Source organism: Oncorhynchus keta, chromosome 24 (assembly GCF_023373465.1).
Source record: "Oncorhynchus keta strain PuntledgeMale-10-30-2019 chromosome 24, Oket_V2, whole genome shotgun sequence".
NCBI classification, from domain to species: Eukaryota; Metazoa; Chordata; class Actinopteri; order Salmoniformes; family Salmonidae; genus Oncorhynchus; species Oncorhynchus keta.
Window position 1 is genome coordinate 3,272,661 of NC_068444.1, and position 24,841 is coordinate 3,297,501.

Consider the following 24,841-nt stretch of genomic DNA (forward strand, 5'->3'; position numbering starts at 1 on the left):
TTATCCCCAGGGTAAAACCTCTCTTGGTCCAGGGCAAAGTGAACAGTCTCTTATCCCCAGGGTAAAACCTCTCTTGGCCCAGGGCAAAGTGAACAGTCTCTTATCCCCAGGGTAAAACCTCTCTTGGTCCAGGGCAAAGTGAACAGTCTCTAATCCCCAGGGTAAAACCTCTCTTGGTCCAGGGCAAAGTGAATCCCCAGGGTAAAAGCTCTCTTGGCCCAGGGCAAAGTGAACAGTATCTTATCCCCAGGGTAAAACCTCTCTTGGTCCAGGGCAAAGTGCAGTGTGAACAGTCTCTTATACCCAGGGTAAAAGCTCTCTTGGTCAGGGCAAAGTGCAGTGTGAACAGTTTCTTATCCCCAGGGTAAAACCTCTCTTGGCCCAGGGCAAAGTGAACAGTCTCTAATCCCCAGGGTAAAACCTCTCTTGGTCCAGGGCAAAGTGAACAGTCTCTTATCCCCAGGGTAAAACCTCTCTTGGTCCAGGGCAAAGTGAACAGTCTCTTATCCCCAGGGTAAAACCTCTCTTGGTCCAGGGCAAAGTGAACAGTCTCTAATCCCCAGGGTAAAACCTCTCTTGGCCCAGGGCAAAGTGAACAGTCTCTTATCCCCAGGGTAAAACCTCTCTTGGTCCAGGGCAAAGTGCAGTGTGAACAGTCTCTAATCCCCAGGGTAAAACCTCTCTTGGCCCAGGGCAAAGTGAACAGTCTCTTATCCCCAGGGTAAAACCTCTCTTGGTCCAGGGCAAAGTGAACAGTATCTTATCCCCAGGGTAAAACCTCTCTTGGTCCAGGGCAAAGTGCAGTGTGAACAGTCTCTTATACCCAGGGTAAAAGCTCTCTTGGTCCAGGGCAAAGTGAACAGTCTCTTATCCCCAGGGTAAAACCTCTCTTGGTCCAGGGCAAAGTGAACAGTCTCTTATCCCCAGGGTAAAAGCTCTCTTGGCCCAGGGCAAAGTGAACAGTCTCTTATCCCCAGGGTAAAACCTCTCTTGGTCCAGGGCAAAGTGAACAGTCTCTAATCCCCAGGGTAAAACCTCTCTTGGTCCAGGGCAAAGTGAACAGTCTCTTATCCCCAGGGTAAAAGCTCTCTTGGTCCAGGGCAAAGTGAACAGTCTCTTATCCCCAGGGTAAAACCTCTCTTGGTCCAGGGCAAAGTGAACAGTCTCTAATCCCCAGGGTAAAACCTCTCTTGGTCCAGGGCAAAGTGAACAGTCTCTAATCCCCAGGGTAAAACCTCTCTTGGTCCAGGGCAAAGTGCAGTGTGAACAGTCTCTTATCCCCAGGGTAAAACCTCTCTTGGCCCAGGGCAAAGTGAACAGTCTCTAATCCCCAGGGTAAAACCTCTCTTGGTCCAGGGCAAAGTGAACAGTCTCTTATCCCCAGGGTAAAACCTCTCTTGGCCCAGGGCAAAGTGAACAGTCTCTAATCCCCAGGGTAAAACCTCTCTTGGCCCAGGGCAAAGTGAACAGTCTCTTATCCCCAGGGTAAAACCTCTCTTGGCCCAGGGCAAAGTGAACAGTCTCTTATCCCCAGGGTAAAACCTCTCTTGGCCCAGGGCAAAGTGCAGTGTGAACAGTCTCTAATCCCCAGGGTAAAAGCTCTCTTGGCCCAGGGCAAAGTGCAGTGTGAACGTGAGATGTGTCCAAACTACAACGCACCATCACGTACCAAACATGTTTACTGTTCACAGCATGTTTACTGTTCACAGCATGTTTACTGTTCACTGTACACAGCCAGGTGTATTGTCAACTTAAACCTGAGTACAAAGGGCACAGTCCTTCCACGTGGACAACAAAGATGTTAAATGAACTAGGCTGTTTTGCTACATTAATGCTTGGTTGTTACCCGTAACTCTTGTCATTCTTATTGCTTTAGTGACAAAAGTAAATATGAGATACAATAAACCATCTTTTCCTCCTCAGACAAAATGTTTGGATTGCTGTGTGAGGGATGAATTAGTTGAGGTCACTATTGAGATCATCAATTTGACTTTAGTAGGACATTCTTCTCTTGAATGTAGACCGGAGCTTGATTTGACGACTCACATAAAAGCTACAGTCTCCAACACTTGGCACTTCGTTGAATTAATGTCTCTAGAAATATTTATGGTAGAGGAAATACTGTAGTCTGAAATATGTACTGTATTTATACTGTAGTCTGAAATACGTACTGTATTTATACTGTAGTCTGAAATATGTACTGTAGTCTGAAATATGTACTGTATTTATACTATAGTTTGAGATGTGTACTGTATTTATACTATAGTTGAGATGTGTACTGTATTTATACTATAGTTGAGATGTGTACTGTAGTCTGAAATATGTACTGTATTTATACTGTAGTCTGAAATATGTACTGTAGTTTGAAATATGTACTGTATTTATACTATAGTTTGAGATGTGTACTGTATTTATACTGTAGTCTGAAATGTGTACTGTAGTTTGAAATATGTACTGTAGTCTGAAATATGTACTGTAGTTTGAAATATGTACTGTATTTATACTGTAGTTTGAGATGTGTACTGTATTTATACTGTAGTCTGAAATATGTACTGTAGTTTGAAATATGTACTGTATTTATACTATAGTTTGAGATGTGTACTGTATTTATACTGTAGTCTGAAATATGTACTGTAGTTTGAAATATGTACTGTATTTATACTGTAGTTTGAGATGTGTACTGTATTTATACTGTAGTCTGAAATATGTACTGTAGTTTGAAATATGTACTGTATTTATACTATAGTTTGAGATGTGTACTGTATTTATACTGTAGTCTGAAATGTGTACTGTAGTTTGAAATATGTACTGTATTTATACTGTAGTTTGAGATGTGTACTGTAGTCTGAAATATGTACTGTATTTATACTATAGTTTGAGATGTGTACTGTAGTTTGAAATATGTACTGTATTTATACTGTAGTCTGAAATACGTACTGTAGTTTGAAATATGTACTGTATTTATGCTATAGTTTGAGATGTGTACTGTATTTATACTGTAGTTTGAGATGTGTACTGGATATATACTGTAGTCTGAAATATGTACTGTAGTTTGAAATATGTACTGTATTTATACTATAGTTTGAGATGTGTACTGTATTTATACTGTAGTTTGAAATATGTACTGTATTTATACTATAGTTTGAGATGTGTACTGTAGTTTGAAATATGTACTGTATTTATACTGTAGTCTGAAATACGTACTGTAGTTTGAAATATGTACTGTATTTATTGTAGGTGACAGCAACATCTGACACTGGGATAGAAACTACACATTCAATACAATCTAACTTTATTAATCAGACATTTACAAGTCATGTACTTTTAAAACATTTTTTTTTTTTTAAATCTATGATTCTTATGATAAAGTATTGATTAAAAATACATCCTATTGTCCTTAGCCTGGGTACCAATCTGTTTGGATAATATTCCACTTCGGGTACTCTGTGTTATAAAGATGTTTAGCATTTGACAGAGATTGCCAAGGAGTGTTACGATATCTAAACAGACTGGTAAACCAGACAACATTGTCCTGGCTATAGTACACCATGTAGAAATGTATTTTAAAAAATCTCTCCTTGTCTATATCTTGATCACATCCAATATAAAATCACAGCACTCATCACTATATTGCGGTTCATTTAGGCCACGTCGGTATGACAACCATTTAAATTCTTATAGCTTTTAGCTTTTCACAACCTGCCCTGAATACTTCAGTACCTTACACAAGCCAGCCAAAACATTTCTCAGAAATTACAAAAGACGAAATCTTATCCATTTGATTACAATCTGGTTTTGGGGATTTGGTTTTGGCTAACTTAAATAAATAAACAAATGTTTTGTTTGTTCAGTAGTGGTACAAAGGACATCAGGAAACTGGGGTTATTTTGAAAACGGGTCCACTTACAAGAAATGGTTCATGTTCTTTTCAGACAAGACAAACTATTACAAAAGCTCTATACACCAGAGTCACACACACACAGACACACACACACACACACACACACACACTATTCCTACCTTTGTTGGCTTGCTCAAAGCCCATGTCCTTATGACCTCTCAGAGAAAGACACTGACACGCACTGCATCACACAGAAACACCCTCAATTTATCTCTAGCTGTGTAAGAGTTGAGGTGTACTCCAGTGTAAATTAATGTTTGGTAACATGTTGTGGGTTGTCTTCTTCGCGTTAACTAGTCGGTCTTAGTTATAGACTTGATTTCCAGGCTTCCTTCACATTCACTCTCAATGTTCATTATCAATAGCTGAGTTATGAACAAGATTTGGTAGGAAAGCGTCGATTCACAAGACTAGTCATCACGTAGTCCCAGGGCCAGTAACACAGGTAGTCCTGCTCCTAGTATCAGCGTGAGGCTCTCCAGGACCTCCAGCTGCCCGCTCCCAGTCCCGTGGAGGTGGGGAGAGCTCTGCTGCCCCCTGGTGCTGATCTCTGGTAGTACATGGACCGTAGCTACGTAGAGGAACGTCCCGGCGGAGAAAAGCATCCCAACACCTGTAGCACTCAGACGGTTCTGGGGCGAACCACCACTCTGCAGTAAGGGGGAGAAACACACAGCACTCAGACGGTTCTGGGGCGAACCACCACTCTGCAGTAAGGGGGAGAAACACACAGCACTCAGACGGTTCTGGGGCGAACCACCACTCTGCAGTAAGGGGGAGAAACACACAGCACTCAGACGGTTCTGGGGCGAACCACCACTCTGCAGTAAGAGGGAGAAACACACAGCACTCAGACGGTTCTGGGGCGAACCACCACTCTGCAGTAAGGGGAGAAACACACATCACTCAGACGGTTCTGGGGCGAACCACCACTCTGCAGTAAGGGGAGAAACACACAGCACTCAGACGGTTCTGGGGCGAACCACCACTCTGCAGTAAGGGGAGAAACACACAGCACTCAGACGGTTCTGGGGCGAACCACCACTCTGCAGTAAGGGGAGAAACACACAGCACTCAGACGGTTCTGGGGCGAACCACCACTCTGCAGTAAGGGGAGAGAAACACACAGCACTCAGACGGTTCTGGGGCGAACCACCACTCTGCAGTAAGGGGGAGAAAACACACAGCACTCAGACGGTTCTGGGGCGAACCACCACTCTGCAGTAAGGGGGAGAAACACACAGCACTCAGACGGTTCTGGGGCGAACCACCACTCTGCAGTAAGGGGGAGAAACACACAGCACTCAGACGGTTCTGGGGCGAACCACCACTCTGCAGTAAGGGGGAGAAACACACATCACTCAGACGGTTCTGGGGCGAACCACCACTCTGCAGTAAGGGGGAGAAACACACAGCACTCAGACGGTTCTGGGGCGAACCACCACTCTGCAGTAAGGGGGAGAAACACACAGCACTCAGACGGTTCTGGGGCGAACCACCACTCTGCAGTAAGGGGGAGAAACACACAGCACTCAGACGGTTCTGGGGCGAACCACCACTCTGCAGTAAGGGGGAGAAACACACAGCACTCAGACGGTTCTGGGGCGAACCACCACTCTGCAGTAAGGGGGAGAAACACACAGCACTCAGACGGTTCTGGGGCGAACCACCACTCTGCAGTAAGGGGGAGAAACACACAGCACTCAGACGGTTCTGGGGCGAACCACCACTCTGCAGTAAGGGGGAGAAACACACAGCACTCAGACGGTTCTGGGGCGAACCACCACTCTGCAGTAAGGGGGAGAAACACACAGCACTCAGACGGTTCTGGGGCGAACCACCACTCTGCAGTAAGGGGAGAAACACACAGCACTCAGACGGTTCTGGGGCGAACCACCACTCTGCAGTAAGGGGAGAAACACACAGCACTCAGACGGTTCTGGGGCGAACCACCACTCTGCAGTAAGGGGGAGAAACACACAGCACTCAGACGGTTCTGGGGCGAACCACCACTCTGCAGTAAGGGGAGAAACACACAGCACTCAGACGGTTCTGGGGCGAACCACCACTCTGCAGTAAGGGGGAGAAACACACAGCACTCAGACGGTTCTGGGGCGAACCACCACTCTGCAGTAAGGGGAGAAACACACAGCACTCAGACGGTTCTGGGGCGAACCACCACTCTGCAGTAAGGGGGAGAAACACACAGCACTCAGACGGTTCTGGGGCGAACCACCACTCTGCAGTAAGGGGAGAAACACACAGCACTCAGACGGTTCTGGGGCGAACCACCACTCTGCAGTAAGGGGAGAAACACACAGCACTCAGACGGTTCTGGGGCGAACCACCACTCTGCAGTAAGGGGGAGAAACACACAGCACTCAGACGGTTCTGGGGCGAACCACCACGTATCAACGTTATCAAATAATTTTCACTGTTGGAAGTAGTTCCCTCTAGCCTGGTCCCAGAGATGTTATTGCCGTCTCACCAACTACTCTGGTCAGCAGTTGGCAAAACAGAATACATGTATTCCCAGAACCAGGCTGAGTTCCCGCCTCTAGCGATCTCCAATCACTTACTAGTTTCATAGAAAAGCTTCCCGTGAGATAAACCACCTTTCTCGTCATTATGAAAGCACGTTGTTCTACGTCACTAAACAGCAGTCTGTTGCTTCTTCTCACCGCGTTCAGGATAAAGTATGTACCGATGGAGAGTACAGGTGCTGCCGCAGAGAACACCAAGAGATGCTTCTGAATCTGCTTCTTCTCTACACCTGCCTGCATCAGAAAGGTGACCAGACCAAACGCTGTAGGAGCCTGAGAGAGAGAGAGAAGAGGAGAGAAAGAGAGAGAGAGAGAGAGGGGCGAAGACCAGAGAGAGGAGAGAGAGAGAGAGAGAGAGGGGAGAACCACCAGAGAAAGGGGGAGAAGAGAGAGAGAGAGGGGGGAGAACCAAGGAGGTGGGGGAAAACAGAGGAGAGAGAGAGAGAGGGAGAGAGGGGAGAACCACCAGAGGGTGAGAGGGGAGAAACACAAACAGACGGTTCTGGATTTGAACCACCACTTGCCAGGGGGAGAGAACACATCACTCAGACGGTTCTGGGGGCAAACACCACTTGGCAACAGAAACAAACACCATTGTAGTAAGGGGAGAAACATTTTATGCTTATTTATTTTCCCTTGGAGAACCACCACTACAGTAGTTAAAACACTGAGATAGATATATAATATGACATTTGTAAGTCTTTAGAAACACAAACTTCTGATATGTGTAATGTTTACCACCATTTGCAGTTTATTTCACTTTTGAAACATCTACCTCACTTGCTTTGGGTTAACCACCACTCTGCAGTAAGGGGAGAAAGCCCCTTGAATTGAATTGAGGGAGGGGGTGAGGGAGGGGGAGAAACAATTCAGCAGTACATTGAATTGAGAGGAGGGAACCAAGGAGTTTGCAGAGGGGGAGAAACCATTGAGGTTTGTCCTGAGACGAGTTGCTTGTGAATCACCTCCAGTAGTAGATCTGAAACGCAGTGGACTCTCAGACGCAGAATCACAGCCAGGAACACCACTCTGCAGAAGGACCTGGGAGAAGACAGCTGACCTGGGGCGAACCACCGTCAGCTGGGGAGGAGAAACAATGTTATTACAACACACCTGGCAGCTGAGAGGGAGAAACACAGAAAGAGAAACAGGGATCACAAACCCCATTTGATAACCACCACGTATCATCTACAGGCAAATACCACTGAGCAGTACCAGACAGCCTGGTCAGAGATTTGTGACCTGTCGATCACTAACTACCTGAAGCAGACAAAACAGTCATACAAACAGAACCAGACCAGACAGACAGAATCATTAAGTTTCATTTCACTTTCCCGTGAGATAAACTACCTTTCTCGTGTACATTGTTAAAGACACTGACAGAAGTCTAATATGACATTTGTCACTATGTCTTTATTGTTTTGAAACAGTCTGTACAGGCAGACCAGACCAGACCAGACCAGAGATGTTTATTTCACTTTTGTCATACATCTACCTGCACCAGACAGACAAGGTGACCAGATCACTATGCCAATAGACAGCCACACAGTCAGCTACAGGCAGACCAGACCAGACCAGGGAGACAGACCAGAGAGCTAGGGGGAGAGACCAGGGAGTGAGTGTGAGTGTGGTGAGTGATTAAATCAGAGTGTGTTGAATGTGAGAGAGGGAGGGAGAAGTAAGGAGTTTGCAAGAACAGTCAACCATTGATTGGTTTGTCCTGATGTCCTGAGTTGTTGTGATAGAGTGTCCATAGTAGATCTGATTAGAAGTGTGATAGTACCTACCAGCAGAATGGATAGCCAGTCCCAGTGAGCTGTGAACTGTGACCTGGGAGAGAAAGCCACGTGTGTACCTAACGCTACACCGTCAGCTGGGGAGAGTGGTTTGTGTGTATTACAACACACCTGGCAGCTAAGAGGCAGAGAGAGAGAGAGAGAGAGAGAGAGATCACTATACCGACAGACAGACACACCGTCAGTGTGGCAGTGAGAGCAGACCAGACAGACAGAGGAGAGAGACAATGATCACTATACCGACAGACAGACACACAGTCAGCTACAGGCAGACCAGACCAGACAGACAGACAGACAGACAGCTAGTGGCAGAGGGAGACCAGTATGAGAGTGTGACAGACCATCAGCTAGCAGGATAGACCAGACCCAGTGGAGTGTGTGTGAGTGTGTGTGTGTGTGTGTGTGTGTGTGTGTGTGTGTGTGTGTGTGTGTGTGTGTGTGTGTGTGTGTGTGTGTGTGTGTGTGTGTGTGTGTGTGTGTGTGTGTGTGTAGTGTGTATAGTGTGTATGAGAAACAGTGTAAAACAAACCAGCAGCATGGATAACCAGTCCCAGTGTAGCTGTGTGTGTGTGTGTGATGTGTGTGTGTGTGTGTGTGTGAACAAACACCATTGTGTGTGTTAATGCTGTATTTATTGTGTGTGTAGTGCTTTAACTGTTGTACATTGTAAAACACTGTGTATGAGTAGTGTGTTGTAGTGTGTGTATTGTGTATGAGTAATGTGTGTATGTGTGTATAGTGTGTATGAGTAGTGTGTATTTACCTACCAGCAGCATGGATATTAGTCCCAGTGTGCTGTTGTGTGTGTGTGTAACACATGTGTGTGTGTGTGTGTGTGTGTGTGTGTGTGTGTGTGTGTGTGTGGGAGTGTGTGGTGTGGGTGTGGAGTGTGTGTGTGTGTGTGTGAGTGTGTATGAGTAGTGTGGTGTAGTGTGTGTATAGTGTGTAAATGAATAGTGTGTTGTATTGTGTATAGTGTGTATGAGTAGTGTGTAAGTACAATCAACCATTGATGGTTTGTCCTGATGTCCTGAGTGTGCTGTGTGTGTGTGTAGTAGATCTGTTAACGTGTGTGTGTGTCACCTTGTGCAGAATCACAGTGTGTGAACTGTGGGATGTGTGTGTACCTGCTGTGCTGGGTGTGTGTGTATAGTGTTATTACAACACACCTGGTGTGTGGCAGGCAGAGTGAGTAGAGTATGATCACTGTATGACAGTGTGTATAGTACCTACCAGCAGCATGGATAACCAGTCCCAGTGTAGCTGTGATACTGGTCCTGTTCGACATCCCAGTCCGTGGATCTGGAACAACACAATCAACTAACTGATAGCAACATGAGCTTAACATAATGAACGAACCACAATGACTAAAGTTTGGAGAGGAGGTTTGGAGAGGAGGTTTGGAGAAAGGGGTTTGGAGAGGAGGTTTGAAGAGGTGGTTTGGAGAGGAGGTTTGGAGAGGAGGTTTGGAGAAAGGGGTTTGGAGAAAGGGGTTTGAAGAAAGGGGTTTGGAGAGGAGATTTGAAGAGGTGGTTTGGAGAGGAGGTTTGGAGAGGAGGTTTGGAGAAAGGGGTTTGGAGAGGAGGTTTGAAGAGGGGGTTTGGAGAGGAGGTTTGGAGAGGAGGTTTGGAGAGGAGGTTTGGAGGGAGGTTTGGAGAGGAGGTTTGGAGAGGAGGTTTGGAGAGGAGGTTTGGAGAGGGTTTGGAGAAAGTTTGGAGAGGGGGTTTGGAGAGGGGGTTTGGAGAGGAGGTTTGAATAAGAGGTTTGAAGAGGAGGTTTGGAGAGGAGGTTTGGAGAGGGGTTTGGAGAGGAGGTTTGGAGAGGAGGTTTGGAGAGGGGTTTGGAGAGGAGGTTTGGAGAGGAGGTTTGGAGAGGAGGTTTGGAGAGGAGGCTTGGAGAGGAGGTTTGGAGAGGGGGCTTGGAGAGGAGGTTTGGAGAGGAGGTTTGGAGAGGAGGTTTGGAGAGGGGGTTTGGAGAGGAGGTTTGGAGAAGGGGTTTGGAGAAAGGGGTTTGGAGAGGAGGTTTGGAGAGGACGTTTGAAGAGGAGGTTTGGAGAGGAGGTTTTGAGAGGAGGTTTGGAGAAAGGGTTTGGAGAGGGGGTTAGAATAAGAGGTTTGAAGAAGAGGTTTGGAGAGGAGGTTTGGAGAGGAGGTTTGGAGAGGAGGTTTGGAGAGGAGGTTTGGAGAGGGGGTTTGGAGAGGGGGTTTGGAGAGGGGGTTTGGAGAGGAGGTTTGGAGAGGAGGTTTGGAGAGGAGGTTTGGAGAGGGGGTTTGGAGAGGGGTTTGGAGAGGGTTTGGAGAGGGGTTTGGAGAGGAGGTTTGGAGAGGAGGTTTGGAGAAGGGGTTTGGAGAGGAAGTTTGGAGAGGAGGTTTGGAGAGGAGGTTTGGAGAAAGGGGTGAAACATTTAGAGCGTGGAAATGCATAACCTGGTGCTTCCAGATCTTGTCAACTCGTATGGTCATTGGCATCCCAAACAACGACCATAGACATTGGCTATGCAACCCAGCACAAAGAGATCAGAAACCAGGCTAGAAGAAGTATGTTATATGAAGTAACTTGACCTGAATTTGAATTCTACTGCAAATTCCTGAGTGCAGAACTTCCTTATTTTCTTTATAACGGATGACTTTTAGTGACGACAACACACCACCAACCCACGAAAGTCTATCATTTGATGACTACAGAGTTTTCCTTTTTTCATATGGACAAACTGTGGAGCAAGCTGGAGATACACTATATATACAAAAGTATGTGGACACCCCTTCAAATGAGTGGATTCGGCTATTTCAGCCACACCAGTTGCTGACAGGTGTATAAAATCGAGCACACAGCCATGCAATCTCCATAGACAAACAGTGGCAGTAGAATGGACTTACTGAAGAGCTCAGTGACTTTCAACATGGCACCATCATAGGATGCCACCTTTCCAACAAGTCAGTTTGTACAATTTCTTCCCTGCTAGATCTGACCCCCGGTCAACTGTAAGTGCTAGGCGCAACACAACAACGGCTCAGCTCTGAAGTGGTGGGCCACACAAGCTCACAGAACGGGACCACCGAGTGCTGAAGCGTTACAAACTGCCTCTGGAAGCAACGTCAGCACAAGAACTGTTCGGGAGCTTCATGAAATGGGTTTCCATGGCCGAGCAGCTGCACACAAGCCTAAGATCACCATACGCATTGTCAAGTGTCGGCTGGAGTGGTGTAAAGCTTGCCACTATTGGACTCTGGAGCAGTGGAAATAGGTTCTCTGGAGTGATGAATCACGCTTCACCATCTGGCAGTCCAACAGACAAATCTGGGTTTGGCGGAAGCCAGGAGAACGCTACCTGCCCGAATGCATAGTGCCAACTGTAAAGTTTGGTGAAGGAGGAATAATGGTCTGGAGTCTGTTTTCCATGGTTCAAGCTAGGCCCCTTAGTTACTTAACGCTACTGCATACAATGTCATTCTAGATGATTCTGTGCTTCCAACTTTGTGGCAACAGTTTGGGGAAAGCCCTTTCCTGTTTCAATATGACAACGCCCCCCCCGTGCACAAAACGAGGTCCAGAAAGGAGGACCAACTCCATATTAACGACCATGATTTTGGAATGAGATGTTCGACCAGCAGGTGTCCACATACTTTTGGTAATGTTGCGTAATGATGCTATATGAAGTAGTAACTCATCTGAGAAGGGTGAATCAGAATCAGTTTAGCATTTCCCCACTAATGGTGAAGGTAATGATTGAGGGAGAGAGGAAACTGATACTAGAGCAGGTTTCCAATGGGTTGGGATAATGCTTACGATGCTAGCCCAAATGAACGCTAGGGAAGTTAGCGTCTTCACAGTGTGTTTTCAATCGGACAGGCTAATGCTAATAGAGTGAGGAGCTAGGTCTTCACCTCGGAGCATCACTGACCGTGTCCGGAGCAGTAGCTACTGATCTGGTCCACCAGGAACATGAGGATGAACCCTACGACCAGGGAGACCCCGATGAAGAACCGTGCTGGGAGACCTTTAGAGGGGGGGTCCTCCTCCTGGAGCTGCTGCCTGACCCCAACATCACTGGCATTCTGATTGGCTGCTGCTGGGGCGACAGAGCAGGAGGAGACTGCGGAGAGATTACCGAGAGGTGTGCGTTCTTAACAAACAGCCTTTTTAGCAACAGGCACACTCAACCAGATATGGAGTCAACATCCTCAAATAAAACATGTTGTGTATCCCTGTGTGCAGTATCCAGATTCCACAGTACCAATTCATAAACACGAAACAGTAAACAACACTGCTAGCTAGCCAGCTAGCCCCGAAAAGCACTGTAGAATTATTACACTCAACGGAACGACTCTGATTAGTGTAGTGTCAAAACAGCTACTGCCAGCAGCCTACTTTAGCAGTACTGTATCATTTTAATCATTTTAGTCAATAAGATTCTTGCTACGTAACAGTAACTTTCTGAACATTCGAGACGTGTAGTCCGCTTGTCATTCCAATTTCCTTGCATTAGCGTAGCCTTTTCTGTAGCCTGTCAACTATGTGTCTGTCTATCCCTGTTTCTCCTCAAACTGCACAGACCATACAAACGCGCCCATCCTCCAGCAACCACAAACCTGGTGGTCCCAGCGCGTCCAGCAACCACGTGGAGTTCCAGGTCTCTGGTAGCCTCTGGAACTGCCAATCTGCAGCCAACAAGGCAGAGTTCATCTCAGCCTATGCCTCCCTCCAGTCCCTTGACTTCTTGGCACTGACGGAAACATGGATCACCACAGATAACACTGCTACATCCTACTGCTCTCTCCTCGGGCCCACGTGTTCCAGCACACCCCGAGAGCTTCTGGTCAGCAACAAACTGGTGGCACCATCCTCATCTCTCCCAACTGGTCTTTCCATTTCTCCCCAACCCATCTGTCTATTGCCTCCTTTGAATTCCATGCTGTCACAGTCCTACCAGCCCTTTCAAGCTTAACATCCTTATCATTTATCAAACTCCAGGTTCCCTCGGAGAGTTCATCAATGAGCTTGATGCCTTGATAAGCTCCTTTCCTGAGGACCCACCTCCAGCAACAGTTCTGGGGCCCATAACCTCCCCACGTCTACCTTTGACTCATTCCTCCAGCCTCCTTCTTTCCCCATCCTCTCCTCTTTGACCTCACCCCTCACCCTCCCCCAACAACAAGGCAGGCAATACGCTTGACCTCATCTTTACTAGATGCTGTTCTTCCACTAACCTCATTGCAACTCCCCTCCAAGTCTCCGACCACTACCTTGTATCCTTTTCCTCTCAGCTCTCATCAACACTTCCCATCACTGCCCCAAACTGGATGGTATCCTCCAGCCCAAACTTCGCCCTCTCTCCCCGCAACTCAAACTCCTCTTCCATCCTATCTTCTCTTCCCATCTGCTCAAACTTTCTCCAACCTATCTCCTGATTCTGCCTCCAGCAACCCTCCTCTCCTCCCTTACTGCATCCTTTGACTCCCTATGTCCCATCCTCCAGGCAACAAACTCGGTCCTCCCTCTCCAGCAACCAAACTGACGCCCATCCTCCAGCTCACAAACAGGGGCTCCTCCAGCAACAACAAATGGAGCCCATCCTCCAGCAACAACAAACCTGGCATCCCATCCTCCAGCAACAACATTTTCCTCCTCTGTCTCTGCTGCAAAAGCCACTTTCTACCATTCTAAATTCCAAGCATCTGCCTCTAACCCTAGGAAGCTCTTTGCCACCTTCTCCATCCTCCAGAATCCTCCCCCTCCCATCCTCCCAACAAACTGCAGATGACTCCAGCAACCATTTTGAAAAAAGGGATGACATCCGATCCTCGTTTGCTAAGTCAAACTGACACCGCATGGTTCTGCTCACACTGCCCTACCCTATGCTCTGACAAACTTTCTCCCATCTCTCCAGATGAAAAACTGGGGCCCATCTTCCAGCCCAACAACCTGCCCGCTTGACCCTATCCCCTCCTCTCTTCTCCAGACCATTTCTGGGGACCCATCCCCTCCTTACCAACAACATCAACTCATCCCTGACCGCTGGCACAAACTGGGGCCCTCCCGTCTTCAAGAGAGCAACAAAGTTGCCCATCCCTTCTGCAAAAAAACTACACCATCCTCCATGTCAACAACTACAGACCAGTATCCCTCTCAGCAACTCAAACTGGAGCGCCGTCCTGGCCAGCAACAACAAACGCCCATCTCTCTCAGAATGACAAACTGATCCAAATCAGTCAGGTTTCAAGACTAGTCATTCAACTGAGACATGCTCTTCTCTGTAACACAAACTGGAGGCCCATCCTCCACTGCTAAAGCAAACTCCCATCTCCTCTGCTCTCATCCTTCTAGACCCATCCTCCAGCATACTGTGAACCATCAGATCCATCCTCCACCCTCTCCAGACTGGGCATCATCCTCCGCGGCCCACGCTTGGCCCATTGCCTCCAGCAACCTGACAGGTCCATCCCTACCAGGTGGCGTGGCGAGAATCTGTCTCCTCACCACGCAGCAACACCACTGGTGTCCCCTCCAGGGCTCTGTTCTAGGCCCATCTCTCCAGCTATACACCAAGTCACTGGGCTCTGTCATAACCTCAAATGGTCTCCCATCATTGCCAGACAACAACAATCTTCCCATTCCCCAGCAACAACCAGGTGGCGCCCATCCTGCATGTCTGGCAGACATATCAGTGTGGGACCATCACCACCTCAAGCTGAACCTCAGCAAGACTGGAGCCCATCTTCCTCCCAACAAACTGCCCGCCCATGATCTCAGCAACATCAAACTGGGGCCCATCCTGACAACTCCATTGTGTCCTCCTCCAGAACAAGAACCTGGCGTGATCCTGGAGCAACACCCTGGGGCCCATCTCAACAACATCAAACGGTGCCCATCCTGTAGGTTCATGCTCTACAACAAACTGCAGGGCCCTGCCTCACACAGGAAACTGGCGCAGGTCCTCCAGGCACTTGTCATCTCCCATCTTGATTACTGCAACAACAAACTGTTGGCTGGGCCATCCCTGCCTGTGCCATTAAACCCCCAACTCATCCAGAACAACAAAGCTGTCTGGTGTTCAACCTTCCAGCAACAACAAACTGGGGCCCATCCTCCGCAACTCCACTGGCTTCCAGCAACAAGCTCGCATCCGCCAGCAAGACCATGGTGCCCATCTTCCAGGAGCTGTGAAACTGGGGCCCAGTACCTCCAGGCTCTGACTCAGGCCCTACACTCCAAACAAGGGCACATCCTCATCCACCTCTGGCCTGCATCCTCCCTACCACTGAGGAAGCCCAGTTCCCCGCCAGCCCAGTCAAAACTGGGGCCCATGCTCTGGCCCCCAATGGTGGAACAAACTCCTCACACGCCAGGACAGCGGAGTCAATCCCACCTCCAGCAGACACCAAACCCCACCTCTTCAAGGAATACCTAGGGGCCCATCTTCCAGCAACAACAAACTGGGGCCCATCCTCCCCCAACAAGATTTAGATGCAAGGGCTGTTCCACTGGTTGTCAAAGGTGTATGCCCATTTGTAAGTCCAGCATAAGAGCAAATGACTTAAATGTAAATGTCATAGATCAGAAACAGTCTGAAAGCATCTCCTCTCAGAAACAGTCTGAAAACATCTTTCAGAAACAGTCTGAAAACATCTCCTCTCAGAAACAGTCTGAAAACATCTCTCAGAAACAGTCTGAAAACATCTATCGGAAAAGTAGAGTAAAGTAGAGGATAGTACAGAAATGTAGAGGACAGAAAAGTAGAGGACAGTAGAGCAGGGTTTCCCCAAACGCAACAACAAACTGGCGCCCATCCTCCAGCAACAACAAACTGGGGCCCATCCTCCAGCAACAACAAACTGGGGCCCATCCTCCAGCAACAACAAACTGGGGCCCATCCTCCAGCAACAACAAACTGGGGCCCATCCTCCAGCAACAACAAACTGGGGCCCATCCTCCAGCAACAACAAACTGGGGCCCATCCTCCAGCAACAACAAACTGGGGCCCATCCTCCAGCAACAACAAACTGGGGCCCATCCTCCAGCAACAACAAACTGGGGCCCATCCTCCAGCAACAACAAACTGGGGCCCATCCTCCAGCAACAACAAACTGGGGCCCATCCTCCAGCCAAACTCCCATCCTCCAGCAACAACAAACTGGGGCCCATCCTCCAGCAACAACAAACTGGGGCCCATCCTCCAGCAACAACAAACTGGGGCCCATCCTCCAGCAACAACAAACTGGGGCCCATCCTCCAGCAACAACAAACTGGGGCCCATCCTCCAGCAACAACAAACTGGGGCCCATCCTCCAGCAACAACAAACTGGGGCCCATCCTCCAGCAACAACAAACTGGGGCCCATCCTCCAGCAACAACAAACTGGGGCCCATCCTCCAGCAACAACAAACTGGGGCCCATCCTCCAGCAACAACAGACTGGGGCCCATCCTCCAGCAACAACAAACTGGGGCCCATCCTCCAGCAACAACAAACTGGGGCCCATCCTCCAGCAACAACAAACTGGGGCCCATCCTCCAGCAACAACAAACTGGGGCCCATCCTCCAGCAACAACAAACTGGGGCCCATCCTCCAGCAACAACAAACTGGGGCCCATCCTCCAGCAACAACAAACTGGGGCCCATCCTCCAGCAACAACAAACTGGGGCCCATCCTCCAGCAACAACAAACTGGGGCCCATCCTCCAGCAACAACAAACTGGGGCCCATCCTCCAGCAACAACAAACTGGGGCCCATCCTCCAGCAACAACAAACTGGGGCCCATCCTCCAGCAACAACAAACTGGGGCCCATCCTCCAGCAACAACAAACTGGGGCCCATCCTCCAGCAACAACAAACTGGGGCCCATCCTCCAGCAACAACAAACTGGGGCCCATCCTCCAGCAACAACAAACTGGGGCCCATCCTCCAGCAACAACAAACTGTTCACACCCCTCTTCTTGATGGAGAGGAATTTGCAGGTTTAAAGCATATTTACTGCAATTCTACACATTTTGTCATGGGGTGAAAAACAACATTTTACAGTTCTATAGCCACTTCAATTGTGTATTCATGTGATATTTGAGGGAGAGAAAAAATATGACAATAATATGTATGGGCTATAAAAATAACAGAAATAACATGAGCTAGATGATCTGGACATTTCTCACAAGTTATACATCTATTTAAGGTCTGCAATGACAAGAGGAACCGATGATGTACTACCTAATTTAGATGTCACACCATTGTGCATTCTACTTTTAAAGTTTAAAGTCGGACTGAGTTTCTTTAAAAGCCGGACCCTCGCGTGCCCCACAGTGCAGTAGAGTTCAGTACAGTATAGTAAAATAGCGTAGAGTGTAATGTACTGTACTGAACATACAGTTGAAGTCTGAACTTTACATACACTTAGGCTGGAGTCATTAAATCTTGTTTTTCAACCACTACACAAATGTCTTGTTACCAAACTATAGTTTTGGCAAGTCGGTTAGGACATCTACTTTGTGTATGACACAAGTCATTTTTCCAACAATTGTTTACAGACAGATTATTTCACTTATAATTCACTGTATCACAATTCCAGTGAGTAAGAAGTTTACATACACTAACTTGACTGTGCATTTAAACTGCTTGGAAAATTCCAGAAAATGATGTCATGGCTTTAGAAGCTTCTGATAGGCTAATTGACATCATTTGAGTCAATTGGAGGTGTACCTGTGGATGTATTTCAAGGCCTACCTTCAAACTCAGTGCCTCTTTGCTTGACATCATGGGAAAATCAAAAGAAATCAACCAAGACCTCAGAAAAAAATGGTAGACTTCCACAATTCCGGTTCATCCTTGGGGGAAATTTCCAAATGCCTAAAGGTACCACGTTCATCTGTATAAACACCACGGGACCACGCAGCCATCATACCGCTCAGGAAGGATACGCGTTCTGTCTCCTAGAGATGAACATACTTTGGTGTGAAAAGTGCAAATCAATCCCAGAACAACAGCAATGGACCTTGTGAAGATGCTGGAGGAAACAGGTACAAAAGTATCTATATCCACAGTCAAACGAGTCCTATATCAACATGACCTGAAAGGACGCTCAGCAAGGAAGAAGCCACTGCTCCAAAACCGCCATAAAAAAGCCAGACTACGGTTTGAAATGCACATGGGGACACAGATTGTACTTTTTGGAGAATTGTCCTCTGGTCAGATGAAACAAAAATAGAACTGTTTGGCCATAATGACCATCGTTATGTTTGGAGTGAAAAGGGGGAGGCTTGCAAGCCGAAGAACAGCATCCCAACCGTGAAGCACGGGGGTGGCAGCATCATGTTGTGGGGGTGCTTTGCTGCAGGAGGGACTGGTGCACATCAACAAAATAGATGGCATCATGAGGGGGGAAATTATGTGAATATATTGAAACAACATATCAAGACATCAGTCAGGAAGTTAAAGCTTGGTCACAAATGGGTCTTCCAAATGGACAATTACCCCAAGCATACTTCCAAAGTTGTGGCAAAATGGCTTAAGGACAACAGAGTCAAGGTATTGGAGTGTCCATCACAAAGCCCTGACCTCAATCCTATAGAAAATTTGTGAGCAGAACTGAAAAAGCGTGTGCGAGCCAGGAGGCCTACAAACCTGATTCAGTTACACCAACTCTGTCAGGAGGAATGGGCCAAAATTAACCCAACTTATTGTGGGAAGCTTGTGGAAGGCCAACCGAAACATTTGACCCAAGTTAAACAATTTAAAGGCAATGCTACCAAATACTAATTGAGTGTATGTAAACTTCTGACCCACTGGGAATGTGATGAAAGAAATAAAAACTGAAATAAATCATTATCTCTACTATTATTCTGACATTTCACATTCTTAAAATAAAGTGGTGATCCTAACTGACCTAAGACAGGGACGTTTTACTATGATTAAATGTCAGGAATTGTGAAAAACAGAGTTTAAATGTATTTGACTAAGGTGTATGTAAACTTCCAACTTCAACTGTATCTACTTCACTGTAGCTCTACTGTACTGTGCTGTCCAAATCTGTGAAACATAGACATCTACATCTATGATTGGTTCAGATTTGGTCTGGTCTGGACCAACCAAATGTGGTCTTGTTTGCAGCTCATTAGAATAACAGTCGGTGAGTGGAATAATAGCCAAACGTGGGAAGCAGAATGTGACATATTTCTACCTTCTTGTGTATCTATTTAGGATACATCACCATGAAGAGAATGACGTTATTAATGATCCATTTCTGTCTCGTACAGATCAGGGACCAAGGATGTCATTCTGTTACTGGGTGTTCATCCACTTCACTTACTGTGTAGTTCATTAACTAAAAGAGATGTTTTCAAAGTCAAGGTGTCATCATATCATCGCTGACATCTTTTGCATCTTCATTCAGAGCAGACGTTTAACAAAGATTTGGGGGAAAAAGTGGTCGTATAAAAAACTGAAGGAGATTTAAATGTCATTCTGAACAGCGCACAGTTCATTCAGTACATGTTTTTGATTAGATGTTTAGTGTAAATTGTTCAAAGTAGTTATTGTGCATAGAGTTGTATGGTTTGTTCAACGTCGAAATCAATGGTTGTTGTTGTTTTTTTTGTACATTTGAAAGTGAAAAACCTGAGTCAAAGCGTAATTCCGTTACCATGGCATCGCCCTGACGTAACAGTACAGCTTCCTGTCTGCCCCAGCCGAGCTTTAACCAAGGACCCTTAAATTAGGTCACCAAGTTGATTTTCATTTCAATGAGGTCACTTCATTGCCCATGTATCCTGAAGTACCCCTCTGCGGCTTGGTCTGACGGTGAAGTGGGTGTACCCGGACATTAATTAAAAGGGCTGGGCAGGCTGAAGGTCCATTATAGATACAGTTGAAAAGACGCATCACTGAAATGATAAACAGTTTGGCGAGATAACCCTTAGAGGACTACAGACTACTTATAGCATCAGTGTAGCTGCAACCGAGGGACTGTTTTGCCCGTACAAACTTAACAACAACGATGTAGCCTACTGTGAGTTGTTGCTCCATCCGTCTGTTGAGGTCTTAGAGAAGTTGGAATCCCGTGGCTGTTACATTATATGTCTGGTACCCCTCACCTCTCCATGACTCTTCCAGTAGTTCCACCCCTTCTGGGAGGACGATAGCTAGAGCTGTACATTATATGTCTGGTACCCCTCACCTCTCCATGACTCTTCCAGTAGTTCCACCCCTTCTGGGAGGACGATAGCTAGAGCTGTACATTATATGTCTGGTACCCCTCACCTCTCCCTGACTCTTCCAGTCGTTCCACCCCTTCTGGGGGGACGATAGCTAGAGCTGTACATTATATGTCTGGTACCCCTCACCTCTCCATGACTCTTCCAGTAGTTCCACCCCTTCTGGGAGGACGATAGCTAGAGCTGTACATTATATGTCTGGTACCCCTCACCTCTCCATGACTCTTCCAGTAGTTCCACCCCTTCTGGGAGGACGATAGCTAGAGCTGTACATTATATGTCTGGTACCCCTCACCTCTCCATGACTCTTCCAGTAGTTCCACCCCTTCTGGGAGGACGATAGCTAGAGCTGTACATTATATGTCTGGTACCCCTCACCTCTCCATGACTCTTCCAGTAGTTCCACCCCTTCTGGGAGGACGATAGCTAGAGCTGTACCACAGAGCAGGCCTGCCCCGAATACACTAACAAACTGTAGGCTTTTCTGTTGGGAGAGAAAGGGACACAGACACAGACACACACACACACACACACAGACACACAGACACATTATTATACCTACACACCAACGGTTGTTTGTTCTAGGAAGGAGAGGGGTAAATAAACATGTCACGGTATAATAACAGTGTTCAATTATGCATTATCAATATTATTATTATTATTATTTTACAAAGTCAAAGAACTCAAACATGTGTCTGTCTCTGGTTCCAAAGGTCATTTCCTCTCCTCTGTTACAGTAACAACAAGAGGTCAAAATGTACCAATCACACCCTGGACAAATATCAAACCTTCCTCAGTGCCCCATAACTTCTGATGGTGATACATTTAGAATTACATCTTTATATATTGAATGGAGGGGGGGTACCGTAGCTATTTATTGAATAAAGGGGGGTACAGTAGCTATTTATTGAATAAAGGGGGGCTATTTATTGAATAAAGGGGGGTACAGTAGCTATTTATTGAATAAAGGGGGGTACAGTAGCTATTTATTGAATAAAGGGGGGGGTACAGTAGCTATTTATTGAATAAAGGGGGGGTACAGTAGCTATTTATTGAATAAAGGGGGGTACAGTAGCTATTTATTGAATAAAGGGGGGTACAGTAGCTATTTATTGAATAAAGGGGGGTACAGTAGCTATTTATTGAATAAAGGGGGGTACAGTAGCTATTTATTGAATAAAGGGGGTACAGTAGCTATTTATTGAATAAAGGGGGGTACAGTAGCTATTTATTGAATAAAGGGGAATAAAGGGGGGTACAGTAGCTATTTATTGAATAAAGGGGGGGTACAGTAGCTATTTATTGAATAAAGGGGGGTACAGTAGCTATTTATTGAATAAAGGGGGTACAGTAGCTATTTATTGAATAAAGGGGGGTACAGTAGCTATTTATTGAATAAAGGGGGGTACAGTAGCTATTTATTGAATAAAGGGGGGTACAGTAGCTATTTATTGAATAAAGGGGGTACAGTAGCTATTTATTGAATAAAGGGGGGTACAGTAGCTATTTATTGAATAAAGGGGGGTACAGTAGCTATTTATTGAATAAAGGGGGGTACAGTAGCTATTTATTGAATAAAGGGGGGTACAGTAGCTATTTATTGAATAAAGGGGGAATAAACAGTAGCTATTTATTGAATAAAGGGGGGTACAGTAGCTATTTATTGAATAAAGGGGGTACAGTAGCTATTTATTGAATAAAGGGGGGTACAGTACAGTAGCTATTTATTGAATAAAGGGGGGGTACAGTAGCTATTTATTGAATGTAGGAGGGGGGTACAGTAGCTATTTATTGAATGAGGGGGGTACAGTAGCTATTTATTGAATAAAGGGGGGTACAGTAGCTATTTATTGAATAAAGGGGGGGTACAGTAGCTATTTATTGAATAAAGGGAATAAAGGGTACAGTAGCTATTTATTGAATGAGGGGGGTACAGTAGCTATTTATTGAATAAAGGGTAGCTATTTATTGAATAAAGGGGGGTACAGTAGCTATTTATTGAATGTAGGATTTATTGAATAAGGGGGTACAGTAGCTATTTATTGAATAAAGGGTAGCTATTTATTGAATACAGTAGCTATTTATTGAATAAATTGAATAAAGGGGGTACAGTAGCTATTTATTGAATAAAGGGGGTACAGTAGCTATTTATTGAATAAAATAAAGGGGGGTACAGTAGCTATTTATTGAATAAAGGGGGTACAGTAGCTATTTATTGAATAAAGGGGGGTACAGTAGCTATTTATTGAATAAAGGGGGGTACAGTAGCTATTTATTGAATGAGGGGGGTACAGTAGCTATTTATTGAATAAAGGGGGTACAGTAGCTATTTATTGAATTGAATGAGGGGGTACAGTAGCTATTTATTGAATAAAGGGGGTACAGTAGCTATTTATTGAATGAGGGGGGTACAGTAGCTATTTATTGAATAAGGGGGTACAGTAGCTATTTATTGAATGAGGGGGGTACAGTAGCTATTTATTGAATAAAGGGGGTACAGTAGCTATTTATTGAATGAGGGGAAATGTACAGTAGCTATTTATTGAATAAAGGGGGGTACAGTAGCTATTTATTGAATGAGGGGGGTACAGTAGCTATTTATTGAATAAAGGGGGGTACAGTAGCTATTTATTGAATAAAGGGGGTACAGTAGCTATTTATTGAATAAAGGGGGAATAAAGTACAGTAGCTATTTATTGAATAAAGGGGGGTACAGTAGCTATTTATTGAATAAAGGGGGGTACAGTAGCTATTTATTGAATAAAGGGGGGTTCAGTAAAATGTTCACAAAATCTTGTATGAATTGGATCCCATAACATCCCATAACAGGGACCAGTATGAGACAGGTCTGAAAAAACATCTCTGGCATCGGGAGAAGAGACCATAAAGGAAGGTACGGCGCAAGTTACAGACAGGAGGGGAACAGAGGGAATACAAGGTTAAGAATGAAATGACTTACCTCGGACAGTTTCATCTGAAGTGGAATCAAACCTAATAGAAAACATCCCAAAAACATCGCAACGGATATTAAAATAATCGCTATTGCCTCATCCATGGCTATAGATCTTATCTTATGCACGATATTAATAATGTCAGTTGTTTTTTATCCTCTCTACTATTTAAAATACACCTTTATCTATACTGAAAATCCGTTTTTAAAAACTATTGGGAAAAGCCCTGTTGATCACAAGCGAGACGCGCGTACATGATCATTCTCTCCACGCTTCCACGTCGCCCGGTTTCTGTCGTAACCGCCCTTCTCAAAACAACGCCTGGCGGTACAAAACACCAACTGCAGAACAAATAGAAAACCACCGTCGACTCCCTGAACTTGTGACCGTCTCGGGGTGATTTGTATAAACTAGTTTCCTCTCCTGAACCTTCATCTGTACTGATGTGAATAATGCGTTGGGAATATATGCTACTTGTTCGGGAGTTTTTTTCCCCTTCACTTCAGTGCAGAAGGAGACAAGACAGCACTAAAACTATTTAAATGGTCTCATCCCAACATGTCTGCTGAGGTCCTCTGGGACGGTCATGTGGTACCTTTGATTCTTCACGTCGTAGACTTGTAAAGGACAGCAATATGAACATTGAACTGAATAAAACACAAGGACCAATCCTCATAAAAGTTCTGGAATATCAACGTGTTACATGTTTTTATCAATTCATTTCGGCTCTTTGTGAAACTCGGCGGAAATGTAAATTTAGAATAACTCACAGGGACAAAACAACTGTAACCAACAGCTCCACAATAAGACAGACTGATTAAAATACGGATTTTGTTGTTCAAAGACCTGGAGGAAATATACAGACCAATCTGTTCTACAGACAGCCCTTAGAGGAATAGGGGAGAAAGAGACATAATGCCTCCCAAATGCTATTACATTAAGTGCACTACCTTAGACCAAGACCATACGGCCCATAGGGCTCTGGTCTAAAGTAGTGTACTATATAGGGAATAGGGTTCCATAGGGCCCTAATCTAAAGTAGTGCACTATAAAGGGAATAGGGCTCTGGTCTAAAGTAGTGCACTATAAAGGGAATAGGGCTCTGGTCTATAGTAGTGCACTATAAAGGGAATAGGGCTCTGGTCTATAGTAGTGCACTATAAAGGGAATAGGGCTCTGGTCTATAGTAGTGTACTATAAAGGGAATAGGGCTCTGGTCTATAGTAGTGCACTATAAAGGGAATAGGGCTCTGGTCTAAAGTAGTGCACTATAAAGGGAATAGGGCTCTTGTCTAAAGTAGTGCACTATAAAGGGAATAGGGCTCTGGTCTATAGTAGTGCACTATATAGGGAATAGGGCCCTGGTGTAAAGTAGTGCACTATATAGGGAATAGGGCTGTGGTCTAAAGTGTGTGTGTGGGGGGGGGACCCCTTCTCAGTGTTTTTTTTAAAT

The 24,841-nt window shown here is 45.8% G+C and overlaps 1 protein-coding gene across 1 annotated transcript; it reads right to left on the reverse strand.

Moving 5' to 3' along the window:
- Nucleotides 1-3,682: 3,682 nt before the first annotated feature.
- Nucleotides 3,683-24,145, reverse strand: LOC118357677 (zinc transporter ZIP9-like). Its single transcript, XM_052477422.1, has 9 exons — nucleotides 23,397-24,145; nucleotides 20,816-20,921; nucleotides 12,142-12,333; nucleotides 9,474-9,542; nucleotides 8,232-8,317; nucleotides 7,558-7,564; nucleotides 7,410-7,504; nucleotides 6,583-6,717; nucleotides 3,683-4,551 (listed from the first exon to the last, which is right to left on the reverse strand). Exons 1-9 carry the CDS (start codon nucleotides 23,490-23,492, stop codon nucleotides 4,312-4,314), a joined length of 1,026 nt encoding a protein of 341 aa, XP_052333382.1. The 5' UTR covers nucleotides 23,493-24,145; the 3' UTR covers nucleotides 3,683-4,311.
- Nucleotides 24,146-24,841: the final 696 nt, after the last annotated feature.

What these genes read in the sequence shown, in the direction of transcription:
- LOC118357677 (XM_052477422.1), bottom strand. Translation starts at nt 23,492, where the DNA reads ATGGATGAGGCAATAGCGATTATTTTAATATCCGTTGCGATGTTTTTG. An exon ending in TAGCTACTGCTCCGGACACG is followed by an intron (nt 9,543 to 12,141) that starts GTCAGTGATGCT and finishes GTGTTGTTCCAG; the next exon opens with ATCCACGGACTGGGATGTCG. An exon ending in TTTCAGATCTACTACTGGAG is followed by an intron (nt 6,718 to 7,409) that starts GTGATTCACAAG and finishes TCTCTCTCTCAG; the next exon opens with GCTCCTACAGCGTTTGGTCT.